The sequence below is a fragment of the Lontra canadensis genome, unplaced genomic scaffold (assembly GCF_010015895.1).
Source record: "Lontra canadensis isolate GAN:19392208 unplaced genomic scaffold, GSC_riverotter_1.0 scaffold32, whole genome shotgun sequence".
Classification (NCBI taxonomy): domain Eukaryota; kingdom Metazoa; phylum Chordata; class Mammalia; order Carnivora; family Mustelidae; genus Lontra; species Lontra canadensis.
Window position 1 is genome coordinate 14,662,573 of NW_022631026.1, and position 24,306 is coordinate 14,686,878.

Below are 24,306 nucleotides of genomic sequence, written 5' to 3' on the forward strand. Positions count from 1 at the left end.
CAAATGTTAAATAGAAATGTATTAAATGCAGAAAGAAAATATATTTTAAAAAAGAAAATAAACTTAGAGGTACCAGGATTCTGCATTATAATACATTGCTATTAAGTATATCCAGCTACTACTTCTACTTAGTTATCACAAAATAAAAGTCAAAGGTCAGGAGATCATGTGACCACCTTCCATCTCTTAAAACAAATAGAGTACTACAAGAAAGGCCAATCTGAGTGTTTCAGAGCCAGATCAAGCCAGATCAACCAGATCAACCAGATCTACGTCCCATTTCTACTGATATCAGCTGGGACCTTTGGCAAATAATTTAAGCTCCTGTGTCTTAGTTTCCTCTCTGAAACAGGATTAATAAGAGTACTGACTAGGCTTACTGTAGTATCTAGCACATTAGAAGTATTCAATCAATGATGGCTTTTCTTACCATCATCCACCATATTTTACAGATGAAAAAATTGAGGCCCAGAGAGAACCTGCCCAATCATTAGAACTTGTAAGTGTATCTCAGATAGAAAGAAAGGGAGATGCTGCCATCTTAAAACCAGAATATCTTTAGCTGGCTCTCAGAGGAACTTACTCTACTTACTCTATGAAGAGGCTAGACTTTTCAGTTCCAACTTTATCCTAAGATCTCCCAGCAGACTGTGGTTCTCTTACTTATTATTGCTACCACTGTCACATGCTCTCCTGGAAAGAGGCCAAAGATTCTTTCTAGTTAGACTTTCAGAACTACTGAGAAAGCAAGATATAGTATTCTTCAACTGTTCTGGGGGTTTTGTTATGTTTTGTTTAGAGAGGGAGAAGTGGGGGAAAGGCGGGGGGGGGTGGGAGACAGAGAGAGAATTTAACTGGCTCCATGCCCAACACAGAGCCAGATGTGGGGCCACAATCTCCCAACCCTGAGATCATGACCTAAGCCATAATCAAGAGTCAGACACATAACCAACTGAGCCACCCAGGTGCCCCTCAACTCTTTTTTTTATTTTGTTTTGTTTGGGGTTTTTTAGTTTATTTGTTTTGCTTCCACATGAATTCACGTATCTAAAATATTTACTGGGGACATCCAATCTTAGTACAAGAGTGAGTCTTAAAGGGAAGGGAAGATGGCATTAAGATCTCAAGCATGTGTGAGGGAAGATGAACTGACATGACCCCTGCTGCCCACTCCCACCAACACAGGCCTACGCCCTGATTAAGAATTATTAGCTTAGAACAGTCAACAAAATGCTTTATTTAAAGGCTTAGGGTAACAACAAAAGGGCAAAAAAAGTACCACCAACAGAGACAATATAACTGACAAAACACAGTAAATGCATCTGCACCTTGAAACTTACTAAAGGGAATTCCCCCCATCCTAGCTCCTAACTTCTCCATGTGGCAGAGCCCCCTCTATCATTTAACCCCAGCCCCCCTCGAATCAAGGGCAAGAGAAAGAAGCCAAGTGACCACTTCGCCCCACCTGAAGACTTCCTCCCTAAGAACCTGCCTCTCCTATGGAGATTGATACTAGAATCACCCCCACCCTTCTGGAAAGACCCATACAACTAACCCATAAGAATGAAGCTTTGGTTAGATTTTCAACTGAATAATCATATTTATGGTTTATCCTAATATGGTAAGAGTAAATGAGTGAGAATAGCTATTTCCTTATAAAAACACAGATTTCCACTCTTTATCTCCAAGGGCTGTCTTTTATTACACCACGCTACCTCTCATTTATTTTGATAAATTTAAACAAATAATTTGAAAGGTTTTGAAATTAATGGAAAAATATTTTTAGTAACCAAAACAATTTACAGTTCTCAAGCATGACAATTTATAATTAACTATGTCTGATTTAAATGTGATAGGGTTGAGCTACTAAAAACCATGCATCAAAAGATATACCTTTCTCTCCCTTCTTTTCGAGACCGCGTGATCTGATTAATTTCCAATGCTGTGAGCTTCTTTGCCACACGATACTGCCAGGTATAAAATGCTTCTTTCGAAGCTGCTATCACATGGGTTTTGGTCATTGCAACAAATAATGGTACTATTAAAAAGAGCATTAAGACAATTAAGTTAGTTACACAGAAACACAGAATGTTTGTGCTACAAAGGAATTGAGTGAGCACTGCGTTCAAACCCACATTTCAGACAATATACCTCACACACAGTCTCTGAAATCAAAAAAGAATCAAAAGCTTGTAGAACTATACAAAAACATTACATCAAAATGGATCAAAGATCTAAATGTAAGAGCTAAAACTACAGAAGTCCGAGGGGACAAAAAAATTAGGAATAATCTTTGTGACGGTGGATTAGACAAGAGTTCCTTAGATATGACACTAAAAGCACAAGCAATGAAACAAAAAGGAAATAAACTGGACTTCATCAAATTAAAAACATTTGTGCTTCAAAAGACTTTTTTCAAGATTTTATTTATTTGAGACAGAGAAAGATAGTGAGAGAAAGCATGAGCAGTGGGAAAGGGAGAAGCAGGGTCCCTGCTGAGAAGGAAACCCAACAGGGGGCTCAATTCCAGGGCCCTGAGATCATGACCTGAGCAGAAGGCAGACACTTAACTAACTGAGCCACCCAAGCACCCCAACATTTGTGCTTCAAAGGACATCATCAAAAAAGTGAAAAGATAACCCACAGAAGAAAATATGTATAAATCGTATTTGTGATAAGGAATTGTTTCTAGACTATGTAAAGAGCTCTTACAATTCAATAACAAAAAGATAAATAGCCCAATTTAAAAATGGGCAAAAAAAGAAAAAAAAGGAGCAAGATGGCAGAGGAGTAGAAGACCTAATTTTGTCTGATCCCAGGAATTCAGCTAGATAGTTATCAAACTATTCTGAACACCTACAAACTCAACAGGAGATCAAAAAAAAGAATAGCAGCAATTCTATGAACAGAAAAGTGACACTTTCTGGAAAGCAGGAAGTGCAGAGAAGTGAATCTGAGGGGATATTCCAGAAGATAGACCACCAGGGGAAGAAGCCTCCATCAGCCAGCTCCGGGCAAGTGAGAGAGCAGCGGAGCATAAAATCAGAACTTTTAGAAGTCTGCTCTGTGGAGGGACATCACTCCTGTGGCTAAGCGGGGGGTGGAGCCCTCACTGGGACAGTGTGATCTCAGGACCCTCGGGAGGTCACAGAAAGACTGGGGGTATCTGAGTGTGACAGAGCTCCCCGGTATTGGAGCAGGAAAGCTGGCTGCAAAGACAGAGCCACGGGGTGGGCTCTCAGCTAGGGATTGCCATAAACCATGATCCAAGGCATAGGCCACTGCTTTTTGAGCAGGGACCCCACAAGTGGCAGATCTGGGGAGACCCCTCCTTTTTTCCACCAGGAAGAACAGTGCGGGAGCGCACTGCAGGAATCTGCTGGATTTGGACACTCCAAACAGGGCCGTGCGCCAGAGATAGAAATGCTCGGTCACAGCCCAAGTGAGCACAAGTGTGGCTGGAGACCAGGGAGTTGGGAGGGATTGACTGCTTTTCTCTGAAGGTACACTGAGGAGTGGGCCCTGAGCTCTCAGCTCCTATGGGCCGGATATTGGGAGGCCACCATCCTCAATACCTTCCTCTAAAGCAGATTACTTAGCATGGCCCCTGACAAGAGTGGTGCAATTCGCCTTGGGCAGACGTTTGAGAATCACAGCAACGGGCCCCTCCCCCAGAAGATCAGCAAGAACATCCAGCCAAGACCAAGGTTACTGATCAATGAGAACATCAAAACTTCAGCGCTAGGGAAATACAGCACAGAGAATCCATGGCTTTTTTCCCCTGACTCTTTAGTCTTCCAAAGTTAAATTTTTAAATTTTTCTTTATTTTTTTCTTTTTTAATTTTTTTTTGAATTTATCGTCTTTCCTATTTTAACCAACATCTTAACACCTTTTTTAAAATCTTTTTTAATTTTCATTTTTATACTCATATTCTATCCCTTCATTGTACTTAATCTCATTTTTTGTGTATATATATATGTTTTTCTTTCTTTAAAATTTTAGGAGGCAGTTTCTTCTAACAGACCAAAATACACCCAAAATCAAGTGTGTGGCTCTGTTCCATTCACCAGCCTGATCATACATTTTTTTCCCTTTCTTTTCCCCCTGGTTTTGGGTCTCTTCTGATTTGTTTAGTGTATATTTTTCTGGGGTTGTTGTTACCCTTTTAGCATTTTGTTCTCTCATTCACCTATTCTTCTCTGAACAAAATGACAAAGTGGAAAAACTCACCTCAAAAAAAAGAAAAAGAGGCAGTACCAACTGCTAGGGACCTAATCAATAGGGACATAAATAAGATGTCAGAACTAGAGTTCGGAATGATGATTATAAAAATGGTAGCTGGGCTTGAAAATTTCTGGAGAAATAAAAGAAGTAAAATCTAACCAAGTTGAAGTCAAAAAAGCTATTAATGAGGTGCAATAAAAAATGGAGGCTCTTACTGCTAGGACAAATGAGGCAGAAGAGAGAATTAGTGATATAGAAGACCAAATGATGGAGAATAAAGAACCTGAGAAAAACAGAGATAAACAACTACTAGATCACAAGGGGAGAATTCGAGAGATAAGTGATACTGTAAGATGAAACAGTATTAGAATAACTGGGATCCCTTTATGGACACTGGGGAAGGTATGTGCTATGGTGAGTGCTATGAAGTGTAAACCTGGCAATTCACAGCCCTGTACCCCTGGGGCTAATAAAACGTTGTATGTTAAAAAAAAAAAAGAAGAAGAATTGGGATCCCAGAAAAGGGGAGGGGGCAGAAGGTATATGGGACCAAATTATAGAAGAGAACATCCCTAATTTGGGGAAGGAAAAAGACATCAAAATCCAGGAGGCACAGAGAATCCCCCTCAAAAACAATAAAAATAGGTCAACACCCCGTCATCTAATTGTAAACCTAACAAGTCTCAGAGACAAAGAGAAAAATCCTGAAAGCAGTTGAGGACAAGAGGTCTGTAACCTACAACAGTAGAAATATTAGACTGGCAGCAGACCTGTCCACAGAGAACTGGCAGACCAGAAAGGACTGGCATGATATATTCAGAGCACTAAACGAGAAAAATATGCAGCCAAGAATACTATACTCAGCTAGGCTGTCATTGAAAATAGGAGAGATAAAAACCTTCCAGGACAAACAAAAACTGAAAGAATTCGTAAACACCAAATCAGCCCTATAGGAAATATTGAAAGGGGTCCTCTAAGCAAAGAGAGAGCCTAAAAGTAACATAGACCAAAAAGGAACAGAGACAATACACAGTAACAGTAACCTTACAGGCAATATAATGACACTAAATTCTTATCTTTCAGTAGTTAGCCTGAGTGTAAATGGGCTAAATGCCCAATCAAAAGACAAAGGGTATCAGAATGGATAAAAAAACAAGACCCATCAATATACTGTCTGCAAGGGACTCATTTTAGACTCAAAGACACCTCCAGATTTAAAGTGAGGGGGTGGAAAACAATCTACCATACTAATGGACGACAAAAGAAAGCTGGGGTGGCAATCCTTGTATCAGATAAATTAGATTGTAAGCCAAAGACTGTAACAAGAGATGAGGAAGGACAATATATCATACTGAAAGGGTCTGTACAACAAGAAGATCTAACAGTTTTAAATATCTATGCCCCTAACATGGGAGCAGCCAATTATATAAGCCAATTAATAACAAAATCAAAGAAACACATTGACAATAATACAATAATAGTAAGGGACTTTAACACCCCCCCTCACTGAAGTGGAGAGACCACCTAAGCAAAAGATCAACAAGGAAATAAAGGCTTCAAATGACAAACTGGACTAGATGGACATCATAGATATATTCAGAACATTCCACCCCAAAGCAACAGAATACACATTCTTCTCTAGTGCACATGGAACAGTCTTCAGAATAGATCACATCAGGGTCACAAATCAGGTATCAACCAGTACCAAAAGACTGGGATCATTCCCTGCATATCTTCAGACCACAAAGTTTTGAAACTAGAACTCAACCACAAGAGGAAATTTGGAAAGAACTCAAATACATGGAGGCTAAAGAGCATCTTACCAAGAATGAATGGGTCAATCAGGAAATTAAAAAAGAATTTTAAAAATTCATGGGAACAAATGAAAATGAAAACACAACTGTTCAAAATCTTTGGGATGCATCAAAGGTGGTCCTAAGAGAAATGTATATAGGAATACAAGCCTTTCTCAAGAAACAAGAAAGGTCTCAAATATGCAACCTAACTCTACCTAAAAGAGCTGGAGAAAAAACAGCAAATAAAGCCTAAACCCAGCAGAAAAAGAGAAACAATAAAGATAAAAGCAGAAATCAATGAACTAGAAACCAAAAGAACAAAAGAACAGATCAACGAAACCAGGAGCTGGTTCTTTGAAAGAATTAATAAAGGTGCCTGGGTGGCTCAGTGGATTAAAGCCTCTGCCTTCAGCTCAGGTCATGGTCCCAGGGTCCTGGGATCGAGCCCCACATCGGGCTCTCTGCTCAGCAGGGAGCCTGCTTCCTCCTCTCTCTCTGCCTGCCTCTCTGCCTACTTGGGATCTCTGTCAAATAAATAAATAAAATCTTAAGGGAAAAAAAAATATTGATAAACCCCTGGCCAGACTTACCAAAAAGGAAAGAGAAAGGACCCAAATTAATAAAATCATGACTGAAAGAGGAGAGATCACAACCAACACCCAAGAAATAAAAACAATTATAAGAACATATTATGAGCAACTATACGCCAGCAAATTAGACAATCTGGAAGAAACGGATGCATTCCTAGAGACTATAAACTACCAAAACTGAACCAGGAAGAAATAGAAAACCTGACAGACCCATAACCAGTAAGAAAATTGAAGCAGTAATAAAAAATCTCCCAACAAACAAGAGCCCAGGCCCAGATGGCTTCCCAGGGAAATTCTACCAAACATTGAAAGAAGAATTAATACCTATTCTCCTGAAACCGTTACAAAAAATAGAAATGGAAGGAAAACTTCCAAATTCATTTTATGAGGCCAACATTACCTTGATCCCAAAACCAGAAAAAGACCCCATCAAAAAGGAGAATTACAGACCAATACCCCTGATGAACATGGATGCAAAAACTTCCACCAAAATACTAGCCAATAGGATCCAAGAGTACACTGAAAGGATAATTCATTACAACCAAGTGGGATGTATTCCTGGGTTGCAAGGTTGGTTCAACATCCACAAATCAGTGTGATATAATACATTAATAAAAGAAAGAACAAGAACCATATGATACTCTCAATAGATGCTGAAAAAGCAAATGACAAAGTACAGCATCCTTTCTTGATCAAAACTCTTCACAGTGTAGGGATAGAGGGTACATATCTCAGTATCATAAAGGCCATCTATGAAAAACCCACAGTGAGTATCATTTTCAATGGGGGAAAAACTGAGAGCTCTTCCCCTAAGGCCAGGAACATGGCAGGGATGTCCACTATCACCACTGCTATTCAACATAGTACTAGAAGTAGTAGCCTCAGCAATCCGACAACAACAACAACAAAATAAAAGGCATCCAAATCGGCAAGGCAAAGAAGTCAAGAAGGCAAAGAACTCACTCTTTGCAGATGATATGATACTTTCTGTGGAAAACCCAAAAGACTGCACTCCAAAACTGCTAGGACTCATACAGGAATTCAGTAAAGTGTCAGCATATAAAATCAATGCAGAGAAATCAGTTACACTTCTATACACCAACAACAAGACAGAAGAAATTCTGGAGTCAATCCCACTTACAATTGCACCCAAAACCATAAGATACCTAGGAATAAATCTAATCAAAGAGGCAAAGAATCTGTACTCAGAAAACTATAAAGTATTCATGAAAGAAATTGAGGAAAACACAAAGAAATGGAAAAACATTCCATGCTCATGGATTGGAACAACAAATATTGTGAAAATATCTATGCCACCTAGAGCAATCTACACATTTAATGCAATCCCTATCAAAATACCATCAACTTTTTTCAAAGAAATGGGACAAATAATCCTAAAATTTATATGGAACTAGAAAAGACCCTGAATAGCCAAAGGAATGTTGAAAAAGAAAACCAAAGCTGGCGGCATCACAATTCCAGACTTCAAGCTCTACAAAGCTGTAATCATAAAAACAATATGGTAGTGGCACAAAAACAAGACACATAGATCAATGGAACAGAATAGAGAGCCCATAAATGGACTCTCAACTCTATGGTCAACTAAGTTTCTTCAACAAAGCAGGAAAGAAAAGTCCAATGGAACAAAGACAGTCTCTTCAACAAATGGTATTGGGAAAATTGGACAGCCCCATGCAGAAGAATGAAACTGGACCATTTCCTTACACCACACACAAAAATAGACTCAAAATGGGTAAAAGACCTCAATGTGAGACAGGAATCCATCAAAATCCTTGAGGAGAACACAGGCAGCAACCTTTTCGACCTCAGCCACAGCAACTTCTTCCCAGAAACATCACCAAAGGCAAGGGAAGCAAAGACAAAATGAAGGACAAAATGGCAAGGTAAGCAAGGACAAAAATGAACTATTGGGACTTCATCAAGATAAAAAGCTTTTGCACAGCAAAGCAAACAGTCAACAAAACCAAAAGACAACTGACAATGGGAAAAGATATTTGCAAATGACATTTCAGATAAAGGGCTAATATCCAAAATCTATAAAGAACTTATCAAACTCAACTTCCAAAGAACAAAGAATTCAATCAAGAAATGGGCTGAAGGGGCGCCTGGGTGGCTCAGTGGGTTAAAATCTCTGCCTTTGGCTCAGGTCATGATCCCAGGGTCCTGGGATCGAGCCCCGCATCGGGCTCTCTGCTTGGCAGGGAGCCTGCTTCCTCCTCTCTCTCTGCCTGCCTCTCTGCCTACTTGTGTTCTGTCTGTCAAATAAATAAAATCTTAAAAAAAAAAAAAAACCCACAATTATCTTTAAAAAAAAAAAAAGAAGAAGAAAGAAATGAGCCAAAAACATGAACAGACATTTCTCTAAAAAGACTTCTAAATGAAGAAGTACTCAACATCACTGGGCATCAGGGAAATACAGATCAAAACCACAATGAGATACCACCTCACACCTGTCAGAATGGCTAAAACTGACAAGTCAGGAAACGACAGATGCTGGCGAGGATGCGGAGAAAGGGGAACCCTCCTCCACTGTTGGTGGGACTGCAAGCTGGTGCAGCCCACTCTGGAAAACAGCATGAAGGTTCCACAAAAAGTTGAAAATAGAGCTACCTTATGACCCAGCAATCGCACTGCTGGGTATTTACCCTAAGGATACAAATGTAGTGATCCAAAGGGGCATGTGCACCCCAATGTTTATAGCAGCAATGTCCACAATAGCCAAACTATAGAAAGAGCCTAGATGTCCATCCACAGATGAATGGATAAAGAAAATGTAGTATATATACAATGGAATATTATGCAGCCATCAAAAAAATTTTGACATTTGCAATGACATGGATGGAACTAGAGGGTATTATGCTAAGGGAAATAAGTCAATCAGAGAAAGACAATTATCATACGATCTCACTGATATGAAGAATTTAAGAAACAAGACAGAGGATGATAGGAGAAGGGAGGGAAAAATGAAACAAGACGAAACCAGAGAGGGAGACAAACCATAAGAGACTCTTAATCTCAGGAAATAAACTGAGGGATGCCAGAGGGGAGGTAGGTGGGAGGGATGGGGTGGCTGGGTGATGGACATTGGGGAAGGTATGTGCTATGGTGAGTGCTGTGAATTGTGTAAGACTGATGAATCACAGACCTGTACCCCTGAAACAAATAATACATTATATGTTAATAAAAAATAAAAATAAAAATAGTAACAATTAAAAAAAATGGGCAAAAAATCTGAACAGACATTTCTCCAATGAAGATATACAAACAGCCAGCAAGCAAAGGAAAAGATGTTCAACAGCATTAGCCATCAAGCAAATGCAAATCAAAACCACAATGAGATACTACTTCTCTCCTGTTTTAATGGCTAGAATCAAAAGGCTAGACATTAATGAGTATTGCCAAGGATGTACAGAAATGGTAGGAAAATAAAAGTGGTGCATCCACTTTGAAAAATAGTTTGTCAGTTTCTCCAAATGTTAAATACAGAGTTACCATATGCCCCAACAACTCCACTCCTAGGTATATAACCGAGAGAAATGAAAACACATGTCCACACAAAAGTTCACACGCAAATGTTCAGACAGCATTGTTTTGAATAGCCAAAAAGTAGAAATAGCCCAAATGTCCATTAACTGATGAAAAGATAAATCAAATCCCACTCCCTCCTCCTGTCCCCACTATTATTACTGCTTGGTTTGGGCCTGTATTCTTCCCTCTGATCTCACGTCTTATATTTCCTCATTAATTTAGAAAAGAAAATTCTCCAAAGTCCCTTCCTAATTTTGGAAAATATTCTCCTAAACATATAACTTTTTTTCATCTGTTCTGTTTTTCTTTTAAATTTTATTTATTTATTTGACAGAGAGAGAGAAAAAGAGAGAGAGTACAAGCAGGGAGCATGGAAGGCAGAGGGAGAGGGAGAAGCAAGCTCACCACTGAGCAAAGAGCCCTAAACAGGGCTTGATCCCAGGACCCAAAAGATTTTATTTATTTGACAGAGAGAGATCACATAGGCAGAGAGGAAGGCCGGGGGAGGGGCAGGCTCCCTGCTGAGCAAAGAGCCTGATGCAGGGCTGGATCACAGGACCCTGAGATCATGACCTGAGCTGAAAGCAGAGGCCTAACCCACTGAGCTACACAGGCGCCCCCTTCTGTGTGCCCTTTGATGACACAGTCTTATGAAGTCTATCTTAAAAACTTAAAAATGAGGAATAAATAAGTAAAATAACTTGCCCATGGTCACAAAACAAACTAAACACCACAAAACTAAGCACACACACACAAAATATATTAAAACAACAAAAAAAATCTTTCATAAAGATCAGTTTCGTACCTATTTTCTAAAATCATGAATGATTAGAATAGTGTAAAACTTATGTTTTATTAAATATTAAGCAAAGTATTCACATGGCCAGAATAAAGGAATGGTGTTAATAGCAGCTACCATTTAGGGAGCTCTTGCTGCAGTCCAAGTAGATATTTAAGGCAGTAAGAGACTTAGAAAGTGGACAAAGAATTAGAAACCAGCTAATGGTAAAATGTTAATTGAGTAGATTACCAACTTTGGGTTTCAAATTCAAGAATTTTTACATGCTAAGTAATTCAGTATAGTTGAATCATACTAAAAAAAAATTTTGTTTTCATTATAATTGTCAAGATTTTTCTATTCAAAATAGATACTATTATTAAACTCTAGAGGGAGCCAGAAGCCTTTCCTATAGACAAGGGGTTGAACCGCAGTCCTGGAAAAGGGTAGCAAAGCCCCGGGGAGTGCGGAGTGGGATGAACTTGCATGCCAGGCCCAGGCTTTGCTCAGCTTTCTCTGACCCCCGCTCTCCACTAAATCCTAACACATTTGTTAAATGTTTAGTAAATTCTACTACAGACACCCTAATGCCAAATATTATGCCCTCAGTATGATATGAAGGAAGATCACAAACTTTTAAACTATTTTCTAATAAAATACAATTTTTCTTAAGTATATAAAATTATTCCTCTATCCACTGTTTACCTACAACTAAATTATATTCATGTTCCTTTCTCTTTTTTTAAGATTTTTTTATTTATTTGAGAGAGGTAGTAACAGAGATAGCAAGAAAGAGCACAAGTGGGGAGGAGAGGGAGAAGCAGGCTCCCGCTGAGCAGGGAGCCAGACATGCAGCTCAATCCCAAGACCCTGGGACCATGACCTGAGCTGAATGCAGGCACTTAACCTACTGAGCCACCCAGGAGTCTGGTTCCTTTTTGATACATCCTAAATAATCACAATAACTAATCGTTAGCCTGATTAATTCAAAAGTAAAATGTTAGTGGTTTAATGAAAGAGTCAGACTTTTGAGATTCAAGCAACAGGTACTTGCTTAACTCTGTGGCCTTAGATAAATCACTTATTCTCTCTGAACCTCAGTTTACTCACTGCAACTGAAGATGATAATAATACCAACTTTATACAGCTGCTTAAAGATTAAAAGAGATCCTAAACATAAAGCACAGTACAGTGCCTGGAATAGAATAAAGGCTTACTAATCACTTCAAAGCCAGTATTTATTGAATTTTATATATATATATAATTCATATATATTCATATTCATATATATTCATATATAAAAATATATAAATATTTATATATAATATTTACATATTATATATTTATATTATATTTATATTTATATAGATATATATTTAAATATTTATATTATATATATTTTATATATTATATTTAAATATATAATATATTTATATTTATACATAAACATTTATATATAATATAAAATATTTTATATATATAAAATATATATACCAGTATATATTATAATATACTAATTATAATTGCTAACTATGTACAATATATGATTATGTTAATATATAACGAACATACTCCATAGTATCTATTCTCACTCACACAACTACTCCATGAGGCAGGCATTATTACCTGCATGTAGCAGATGAAGACCCAGAAAGATGGAGGGATTACATAACTTGCTGAAGCACACAGCTGGGAAGTGGGAGAAGGTGGGACACAAGCCCTGTTAATCTGTCTCCAGAAGCCATGTCCTTAACCACTATGCCATATGGCTTCTCATTAAGGGTTAATAAGAATTAGATGTGGTTACTATTATTGTCTTTACCTTTATTACCTACATAGGTTTTTATAAAAAAAATCACACACAAACCCACGGATCAATACAAAAAACAAATACAAATGTACCTGAAACATACATTCTTTTGAACCAGCAGGTAGTAATTTCAGCAAACTCATATGGGTAGATAATCCTATCTACAAAAATTGTGCTAGATCTTCATTAAAAGGTCTACCCGATCCAGGTGGATTTGTTCTTAGTTTCCTAGAACTAAACCTCCAGGAAAAAGAATCCAAATTTTAACAGAACATTTTAGAAAAAGAACACAACCAGGTTAAAAGCACTCCATGTCCTTCTCAACTATTCATCATCTGGGAAAAAAATTTTCAAATATCTAGAATCTTGGGAAAAAAATTTTAAGAAAACGACAATCTCTTCAACAAATGGTGTTGGGAGAATTGGACAGCCCCATGCAGAAGAATGAAACTGGACCACTCTTTTAAAACCATACACAAAAGTAAACTCAAAATGAATGAAAGACCTAAATGTGAGACAGGAATCCATCAAAATCCTAAGGAGGATACAGGGACCTCTTTGACATCAGCCAGAGCAACTCCTTCCTAGACATGTCTCCAAAGGCAAGAGAAACAAAAGCAAAAAGGAACTATTGGGACATCAAAATAAAAAACTTTTGCACAGCAAAGCAAACAGTCAACAAAACTAAAAGCAACCTACAGAATGGGAGAAGATATTTACAAATGTCTTATCAGATAAAGTGCTAATATCCATAAAGTATAGTGCTAGTATCTATAAAGCACTTATCAAACTCAACGCCCAAAAAAACAAAAAGTCCAGTCAAGAAATGGGCAGAAGACATGAAGAGATATTTCTCCAGAGAAGACGTCCAAATGACTAACAGACACATGAAAAAACGCTCAACATTGCTCAGCATCAGAGAAATACAAATCAAAACCAAAATGAGATACCACCTCACACCAGTCAGAATGGCTAAAATTAACAAGTCAGGAAACAACAGATATTGGCGAGGATATGGAGAAAGGAGAACCCTCTTACACTCTTGGGAATGCAAACTGGTGCAGCTACTCTGGAAAACAGTATGGAGGTTCCTCAGAAAGTTAAAAATAGAGCTAACTTATGACCTAGCAATTGCAGTACTAGGTATTTATCCAAAGGATGCAAACATAGTGATTTGAAGGGGCAGCCCAGATGTCCATCAACAGATGAATGGATAAAAAAGATGCAGTGTGTACATACACACAAACACACACACACACACACTGGAACATTACTCAGCCATCAAAAAGAATGAAATCTTGCCATTTGCAACAACAACGGATGGAACTAGAAGGTATTACACTAAGCAAGATAAGTCAGAGAAAAACAAACACCATATGATTTCACTCATGTGGAATTTAAGAAACAAAACAAATGAACACAGGAGAAGGGAAGGAAAAATTAAGTAAGATGAAAACCGAGAGGAAGGCAAACCATAAGAGAGTGAACTCCAGAAAACAAACTGAGGGCTGCTGGAGGGGAGGTGGGTGGGAGATAACTGGGTGATGGGCATTAAGGAAGGCATTACGGAGGGCACTTGATATAATGAACACCGGGTATTATATGCAACTGATGAATCACTAAATTCTACCTCTGAAACTAATAAAAAAATTTATGCTTCCATTAACTGAACTTTGTAACATTAAGAAGCTGTAGTTACTAAGCAAGCAAGGATGTAAAATAACTTAATCTAGGAATTCACATATAAGTGAAACCTGCTTGTAATATTTTAATGCTGAGGCCTAAAATAAATGTCTACATCTGTAATGTTCCCCTACTTTTCTACTTATTCATTTCTGAGCCCCTTAAAGAGCTGGTAAACTGAAACTGCACTGACATGTTTTCATCAAATTGCCTATTTCTAGATTATATGTAGGACTCACTGCATGTGTTAGAGACCATCACTAGAAAACCACTGACATGGTCCCACCAAAATGGCTAAAGGACAGGCACCTGATACTTTCCAGGCACTTTCCATGCCTTCAATCCTCTGCAGATGCTGTTTTCTCTCCTTAAAAAGTCACCTGAAGAAATACTCATCTTCAAAATTCAGGTCAAATGAAATTAAGTAGGAAAGATGTCCCTGGTGTCCTTACTCACCAACATGCACTTATCCAATACCCAGCACAAAACTGACCACACAAATGGGGAGCAAGCAGTAAGCCAGTGTTCAATGGAGTAACTGTATTTCATTATTTCTTTAAATATCCTACAGCAAGTTTCATAGTCAATTTCTTATAACTCCAGATGCCTGGCACAGGACCTGAAACTCACTGAATTTATTTATTGCTAAATAAGTGAATTATCATTTTCTATTTTCGTGATAGAAAATAAATATTTTCCATACATTCAATAAACATTTGTTATGGGGTAAGCATAGTGTTAGGTAGAGGAGATACAGAAATGAGTAAGACATAGATCCTTAAGAAGCTCAACATCTTGTGGGGAAGACAAACAAGAAAATTGATAATCATAGTGCCCAGTAAAAAGCACTACTGTCAATAGAAGTGCACCAAAGGTATTTTAAGGGTGCAAAGGAAGAGCACCAAAAATGGGTACCTAACTCGTTTATGTATAGAACAAGAGTCCCATAGACTAAGCTTCTATAATAAAGTATGAAGTTCTTTTAAAAAGTTTCTATAGAGATTGTCAGGAGGAAGAGTAGGTAGCACAAGAAAAATTACACTTTCCAGAACAACATCAGTTGCATACTTTTTTCGTTTTAGCCTCTGGTCCTCATGAAAATTTGGCATACAAACTGAAAAAAAGGAATTTTACAGGATATGTATGAAACAAAAATGTTGAGTCCTTGGCTGGGTTTACTGCAGACCAATGAAAGAACTGTTTGTTAAAATTTCAGCCAGCGAGACAGCAAAAAAAAAAAAAAAAAAAAAAAAGTTTCGAGACTCAAAAATATAAATAATCATGCCCTCAAGTATTGGCCATTTTATGAAGGTGAGGGATTGACATCTGGCTTTATGAAAAAAAAAAAAAAAAGACTACCTGTGATCAAAATTACTTTGTGGCTAAACGTATCATCATTATTCTATGTTAGAACTTTTGATATCAAAAGAAAAAGCATATAATCTAAAGACTGACAGAATTCACATCTTAAAGACTGTTATGTTTCTAACAGAAGACATTCATGTAACAAGAATCTGTAAGAATTTCAGGGAAGACTTTTAACAAGGAACAATAACATATACATGTGTGCACATATGTAAACATATGGCTAAGTAACAATGAACGTAAGACATGAAGTTGAAAAGTTTCACTATATAACAGTGAGTTACCACGACCCTGAACAGAGAGCATAAAATCTTTGAAGCCAGTATTTCTCACATTTGCTTGTATCACCCAAAAAGTTTAGCAAAATACAGAGGACAGACACTAACATTTGATTAAGATTGAATAGGAAACCTAAAAAAAAAGACGAGCTCTCAGATTCAGAAAATAATTCAATGGGTTTTCAATTTCTGAAATCTATTAACTTTTCTAATACCATATCCAATAAACTATCACACTTTAAAAAAATGTTACTTTTGGAAGTTGCAGTGAAATGGCAACAAAATATTTGGTAATGATTTTTAAGAAAAAATTTAAGAGTAAGACATGCAATTTTTTAATGGTGACTTTCATAGCTGTTGGCTAGAGGGAATTGTAAATCTAAAGTAACAAATGTCTTCTGAAAACAAAGTCAGGAATTTTTGAAAGCTGTCCCTATTAATAGACTGATTTCATTAGAAAAATCTGGAAAGAGCAAATGCACTTTTACAAGCAGCTAAAGTGTTTTTATGGAAGAGAGGTATTTACAAGCAGTTTATTAATAATAAAAGTGGTTTAACAGCAAAATTCTTTCTATAATCCTCAGTTTATTGCATGCTAATCATTATGCTGCATACCAATTCTTATACAATTATATTTCCCATTGAAAGCAAATGATGGCAGTATAGCAGTCGTGAGATTACTGTGGCTTTTAGATACAGTAATCTATAATTTATTCTATTAAACAGGATACTTCTGACAGGTGAAGTGGAGCATTATTAATAATTTTACCACGATAATAGGCATAAACTGGTGCTGGACTTGGCAAACCAGGAAGAACTGTCATCCTTATTTTGGAGAATAGCATTTTACTTAATAATACAATTGTTAGGTTTTTAAATTAGTGTTACAAATAAAATTTGATTAAAGAAGGAATAGACATTAACATTTCCTTACCAATATCAATATATTTGGGATCCAAAGGTGTTCCAATAGAATTACAAAGAACTAGCACAAACTGTGAACAAAAAACAGAGTATCAGAATTTCTGCTTCTTTACGATAAAGGAAACAATGCTTAAAATATCATGCTTATCTCTTTAAAGTATCACAACTGGGAAATAACTGAAAAGACTGTTAAGTGCAAAGAACATAATCTACAGCATTAAACATAAAGAAACATGAATTAAAATTAAAACAAGGCTGATTCCTCAAATCAGTTCAAAACAAGTTCCAACTAATGGAACACTGTTTTTTAAGAGGCCACCTAAGAAGCACAACTATACTGGCTACTTTTCATTATTTATACTTCTAAAATTCCTGATCAGCTGTAACCTCAAAACTCATTTTCATCCTACATAAGAACTAATTTGTTACCGTTGCACCAAATGTTCCCATCTCGTTCTCCTCCTTTGAAGCAATATAAAAAATTCAGAAAAAATCAGTTAACTCAGAAAAAAACATAATCCAATCTGGCGAAAAATGATTTACAATGCCCACTAGTTAGCACAAACACAATTACCAGTAATTAATATTAGGGAAAATAATCAAGTATAATGCACACTTTACACCATATTATTCTAAAGTTGATAATTTCATTTTTCTTACTGTTAGTCACCTTTTCTATTATCTTGTGCTAAGAATACTATTTTACTTAGATGTTCTCCTGAAAAGAATGATTTCAAATAAACCAATTCTCTATGTACTATTTACAGTCTTTCTCTTTCATTTTTCAGTTTCTCAAGTAAAACTTCTTTAATTCCATAAATATAAACTAAATGGATCTTTATGCACTGTTGGTGGGAATGCAAACCATTAGAGCCACTGTCAAAAACAGTATGGAGGTTCCTTCAAAAGTTAAAAATAGAACCAGCCCATGACTGGGGACTCGCACAACTGAGTATTTACCCAAAAAATATAAAAACAACAATTCAAAGAGATAAATGCATTCTTATGTTTACTGCAGCTTTATTTACAATAGCTAAACTATGGAAGCAGCCCAAGTCTCCATCAACAGATGAATGGATAAAGAGGATGTTGTGTATCGATACATATGATGGAATATTATTCGGCCATTAAAAAAAAAAAGAATGAAATCCTGCCATTTGCAACAACATGCTTGGAGCTACAGAGTATAATGCTAAGCAACATAAGTCAGAGAAAGACAAAGACCATATGATCTCACTCATATGAATTTAAGAAACAAAACAAATGAGCAAAGAAAAGAAGAGAGAGACAAACCAAGAAACAGACTTTAACTCTAGAGAACAAACTGATGGAGGCAGGCTGGGGGGACGGCTGAAATAGGTAAAGGAGATTAAGAGTACACTTGTCAAGATGAGCAGTGAGTCATGTGTAGAACTGTTGAATTGCTATATTGTACACCTGAAACTAATATAACATTGTGTGTTAATAATACTGGGATTCAAGTTAAAAATTTAGGGGCACCTGGGTGGCTCAGTCAGTTGACAGTCTGACTCTTGATTTTGGCTCACGTCATGATCTCAGGGTCCTGAGATCAAGCCCTGCATCAGGCTCCATGCTGACAACAGAGTCTGCTTGAGATTCTCTCCTTCTCTCTCTGCCCTTCCCCCCTCCCCCCCACCACCCCCCATCCTGCCCCATTCACATGCAGGCACACAGGCTTCTCTCTCTCTTTAAAAACAAATAAATAAAATCTTTTAAAAATAAACAAAATTAAAATTTGAATGAAAAAATAGAAGAATGTTTAAAAAACTTTCTAAGAAACTAAAGGACAAAAATTATATCGAAATATAATTTATTATTCCACTACTTAAAATGAGCTGATTTACTGCCATAAAGTGCCACAAATAACTTGTATTTTTTAATCCACATATAATCTACATGCTGAAGGTTAAAGAATGAAGTAGTTCCATAAGACTTCTTACTAAAAAACAGAAGTTCCTCCCAACTTCCCATTTTCTGCTCCCTGAAGTAACAACTTTCAGCTCCTTTAACTCATCGTTTTAATATTTACCCCCACAAATCTAAGTAATGTGTTTATGATGCTAGGTCTTGTTTTGCTCAGTTTCAATCTGGGACATTCTCTGACTTCCCACTATCACAGACAGGTATGTAACTCTCTTTCAGCCCCCTTCCCAGCACCCAACACAGGGGCGCACTCCTTTGCCTCCAGCTTTCCACCTACCATTTTGTTAGATCAGAATTTCAGGGGTTAATATGGTCATTACACTCCAAATAAAAAGGCTCTATTTAATTAAAAATCCACTTAATTAAAAAATTCATTTAAAAAACATCACTTTGACTATACAAGTGTTATTCATCGCTGAGTTGTAAGTATGTCACAATTTATTCTCCTTTCAAGTGCATTTTGCTTTCCCTGCGGTTGGTAATTTGTCTTTATTTTTTCTCTTTGCTAGGTTCTCTGTATTGATTGCTAACTTAAGTCCCCTCTTAAGGGTTCAACCACATTAAGTGTTCTATTAATTTCATCTTGAGTTTCCTCTGGAACCACGGGACATGCTGTCATCTGATGACACCGCAGGCATGCCACACACTGTCAGCTGGTACCACTCTTCACCATTGCTCTCAGGTTACCAATTTCTTCCTCTTTCTTGGTCTAGTCCTCATTCTGATTGGCCATATCCTAAAGCAACTAAGAAAGCTTGGAAGGTAAATTTTTTGGTGACCTTGTACATCTAAAAATGTCTTTTGCCTACCTTCATTTTATTTTATTTTTTTTTTTTCACACAACACAGAAAGCTTTATTCATCCACACCATTCCACAGAACGGCAGGCTCACTTTAGTATGCTGTCATCTTGGGCTACTGCCAGTTCTCTCTCAATCCATTTCTGTTCATCCTATTTCTTTTTCTCCTCAGCCGCTCTCCTCTCTTCCTCTTCTGCCCAAGGTTTCAGGTAACTTGAGTTTGGCTCCATAGGCAACTCCAAGAAATAGGCAGAGTAGTGACCAAGCTTGATGAGCAGAGAGACAAGCACGGGCGACATCATCTCATTCAAAACCTTCACGCCAGAAGGACAATCTGCCTCCCACCTTCATTGTAATTTATAGTTTGCTGAACATACAGAATTCAAGATGGGAAATCATTTTCCCTCAAAATTTCAAAAGCAATTCTCCAAAGTATCACCATTGACAAGTTGAATGCCATGATGACATCTGACCCTGGGGAGTCTGTTTTTCTGAAAGCTTTTTTTTTTTTTTTTAAAGATATTTATTTATTTGACAGACAGAGATCACAAGTAGGCAGAGAGGCAGGCAGAGAGAGGAGGAAGCAGGCTCCCTGCTGAGCAGAGAGTCCGATGCAGGGCTCGATCCCAGGACCCTGAGATCATGACCCGAGCCGAAGGCAGAGGCTTAACCCACTGAGCCACCCAGGCGCCACCCCCATTTTATTTTTTTAAATATTTTATTTATTTTATTTTTTAAGATTTTATTTATTTATTTGACAGAAATCACAAGCAGGCAGAGAAGCAGGCAGAGAGAGAGAGAGGGAAGCAGGCTCCCTGCTGAGCAGAGAGTCCAATGCAGGGCTCCATCCCAGGACCCTGAGATCATGACCCAAGCCGAAGGCAGAGGCTTTAACCCACTGAGCCACCCAGACGCCCCTTTCTGAAAGCTTATGAAGGATCTTTCTACCCCCAGTGTTCTGAAATTTCACAACAATGTGCCTTGATGTGGAAATATTTTCATTCACTGAGCAAGGCACTTTCAATCTAGAAACTCAAGGGAAATTTTCTTGGATATTTTCTTCAGAATCACTCTCCTCCACTTTGCATGCTCATCGAACTTCCAGGTCCGGTCCTCTGACTTTCCTATCTATTCCCTCATGTTTTCAATTTCCTTGTCTTTTTGTTCCACTTTACAGGAGTTTTCCTTCATTTTATCTTTGAACTCCTCTGCCAAATTTTTCATTGCTCTTATCATATTTGTAATATCCAAAAACCTCCTTTTCTATAGCGTCCCTTCCTTTTTTTTTTTTTTTTTTTTTTGCGTCCCTTCCTTTTTACGGATGTAGCATCTCTTAACTCTAGGAAGATTCTTCGGCATTGTTCTTCTCCCTGCAGAGTCTCTGCTTCCTCCCAATCCTTTTCTCTTTGTGTTTATTTCTTTGTGTCTGTTCAATGAGATGCTTTTCTCAAATGTCTGATAATCCTTGTCTATCTTCTTCGACTTAAGAGAAAGATACTGAAAAGCTGTTTGGAATCTATTTGTTTATGAGTGAGCCCCATGACTCTGGTCTTCACAGTAAGGTGATGGGGCAGGGATCTTTCCTTGGGGACTCCCCATAGGAGTAACTTTAAGAGGTCTTTTCTCTTGAACGGGTCAGATTCCTCAGACAGGATTCTTTATATGCCGTTTGTTTTTTTTTTCTCTCTCCTTCTCGCATAATCTCTAGTACTTCCAAATTGTTTTCCCATTTGTTTGTTTCTCCTACCAGGTACTATTAAGTCCTGTCCTGTGTCTCTTCAGGATTCTGGGATGAAAACCAGTTACTTCTTTGCTTTCTCCATTGATGACTTGGGATTCAGCTTTCTTAGGTCTGCTAAGGTCATTACCACTAATCCACCTACTCTTTAACCCCCAAAACTATGTTGCCATTTCCTCTCCCTTTCTGGTCCCTATGGGCTTATGACTTTTTAAAAAATACCATTATTGTTGTTTTGTGAGTTTCAGGAGAGAACAGAGCCAAAGGTGGCTGTTCAAACGGGCTCCTTAAACTAAAAACTCTATACTTTTTAATGGGATAAAATAATCTATAACCCAGCCAAAGACAATGGTAACCCTTTTTAAAAAATTTATATGCTTCTGCAAATATCTGAATTGTTAGCATACTTTTAAAAAAGGCATTATTTACATTATTTATTTTACACTGAGACATTGATTTTGAAAGCACTATAATTCCAAATAAAAGTATATTTCTCAATGTCAAAGCTACCCAAAATGTTATAATGGACATCATTACATAATTTCTTGAGCATTTATACTCGACATCTGGATATTCATTTTTTCTTGTGGAATTTTAACTTGGAAAAGGATTATGGCACTTGAAATATATCTTAAAAGAAAAAATCTTCCGTACTGAACTGGTCAATATGAAATGCTAATGGATTCGCTGACTGGAGGGAAAAAAAAAAATGGGACAGAGAACCAACGGAGCCACATAATTTTTCAAAACAGAGGTCTAGACAGACACGGCCAGTAGACCCAACACTCTGCTGTACCTACCAGTACAGAGGCTATGCTGGAAAAGGTAGAGGCCAACCCATCTTAGTTTTAACACAGAAACGAACACCCACCTGAGGATGGTTTTCATCAGCTTTTGTAGCCAAAATGCAGAAATCTCCACAAGTAGTAATCGAAATGAGACTCTTCACATATTTAACATATTTCTCATTATTTTTCGTATCCCAAAAGATAACACAATACTCTGGACGATCAGGTCTGGTATAAGCATAAACGACAGTGTTTGAGCAATAACCCCACTAGGAAGAAAGGAAGGAGCAAAGGACAGGAGGGAAGAAGAGAGGGAGAGAAAGAGAAAAAGAACATTTAACACTGTTAAAGAAAAATCTTATTATATACTGTAAATATGTGGTTTTTTGATGCTGACCAAATATCTTCTTCAGGAATAGAAGATAGAAGGACTGAACATTCACCTTAATACCTTTTCTCAGTAAAATAACAACAACAACAAAGATCTAAAGGTAATATAGTTATCAAACAAAGAATGTACTACAAAAATAAATTTATTTTAACTTTCCTTATTTTCAATTGTAAGATTTAAGCTTCAGTGGTGAAAATTTCAGATTTTTCAATAGTCATTAACAGCTGCATGGGGGACAACAGGGAAGAATGATCCCTATCAAAAGTTTAAATTCTGGGTCCCCAAGCCAAAATTCAAAAACAGATGCTTTGCTTTTTTTTTCCCCATCCACATTTTCTACATTTGTTTTCACCAGAGTAACATGTGCACATAGTCTAAAATCAAATAATTCTATGTGGTTAATTTAAAAAAAAAATAAAATGCAGACCCCGCAGACTAATTTCCTCCCAGGGGTAGTCATTTACAACTCTGAACTTTGACTGTTTTGTTATTTATCTCCATATCATACACGGATTGATGGTGGAACTCACAGAACATAATGGAACTTCTTTCTCTTGGCTAACTCTCCCAATATATTCATACCTAATTTTTAATAAATCAGCATTCAGAACTGATATTATTATGACTGTGTTTACTATTCAAAACTAAGGCATACTTACCTTTTATACCATGATTATTTTTCAAATAAACTTTTTACTTTAAAATAATTTTAGATTTATACAAAAGTTACAAGGATAGGGGCTCCTGCGTGGCTCAGTTGGTTAAGTGTCCGTCTCTGGATTTCAGCTCAGGTCATGATCTCAGGGTTATGAGATCGAGCCCCGTGTCAGGCTCTGCACTGGGTGTAGAGCATGTTTAAGATTCTCTCTCTCCCTCTCCTTATGTGCCCCCCCCCCACTACTTGCACATGCTCTCAGTCTAAAAAAAATTTTTTTTGAAGTTACAAGGATAATACAGAGTTCCCTATACCCCTCTACCTATTGTTAATATCTTACACTACTGTGGTACATTTGTTGCAACTAAGAAACCAGCACTGATCCAGTCCTATTAACTAAACTTCACACTTTATTTGGATTTCACCAGTTTTTTTCTTAATGTCCTTTTTCTGTCCCAGAGTCCTATTTGGGATGCATTATATGTAGTGTCAGATCTCCTTAGACTCCCCTGGGCTGTGATGCTTTCTCAGTCTTCCCTTCTTTTTAATGACCTAGACGGTTTTAAGGAGTACCGGTCAGGTATTCTGCAGAATGTCCTTCAGTTCGGGTTTGTCTGACGTTTTTCTCCTGTTTAGAGTGGGATTTTCAGTTCTTAGCGAGATCATCACAGAAGCAAAGAGCTCTTCTCATCTGCCACATCGGGGATACATGAGATCCATGTGACATCGCTTGATAATGCTAGCCTTGATCTCCTAGACAAGGTGGTGTCCGCTAGGTCTCTCCTAAGTGGCTTTCTTTTTTCCCCTTTCCATAGCCTGCTCTTCGGGAGTGAGTCACTAAATGCAACTCACGTTCAAGTTAGGGAATCAAGGGACTGGAGGGGGTAGTATCTAAGTAATTCGAATACTTCTGTAAGATTTGTTTCTTCCCCTCTGTTTATTTAAATAATTCATTTTAGATCAGCTCTTGCTCATGGACATTTATTTTATAA

At 37.4% G+C, this 24,306-nt stretch overlaps 1 protein-coding gene and 1 pseudogene across 2 annotated transcripts in view; both read right to left on the minus strand.

The window, feature by feature from the left end:
• WDR35 (WD repeat domain 35) overlaps positions 1-24,306 on the minus strand; it is a 63,354-nt gene that overhangs the window by 23,626 nt on the left and 15,422 nt on the right. The window contains exons 10-13 of one of the 2 annotated variants that reach the window (XM_032866895.1): positions 22,352-22,537; positions 17,429-17,461; positions 17,010-17,070; positions 1,894-2,038 (exon numbers count right to left, since the gene is read on the minus strand). In XM_032866895.1, coding sequence (XP_032722786.1) covers positions 1,894-2,038; positions 17,010-17,070; positions 17,429-17,461; positions 22,352-22,537 — 425 coding nt within the window. The remainder of the gene's footprint in view (positions 1-1,893; positions 2,039-17,009; positions 17,071-17,428; positions 17,462-22,351; positions 22,538-24,306) is intronic. The other variant, XM_032866896.1, reaches the window with a different exon arrangement.
• Positions 19,606-20,213, minus strand: LOC116873197 (annotated as a pseudogene).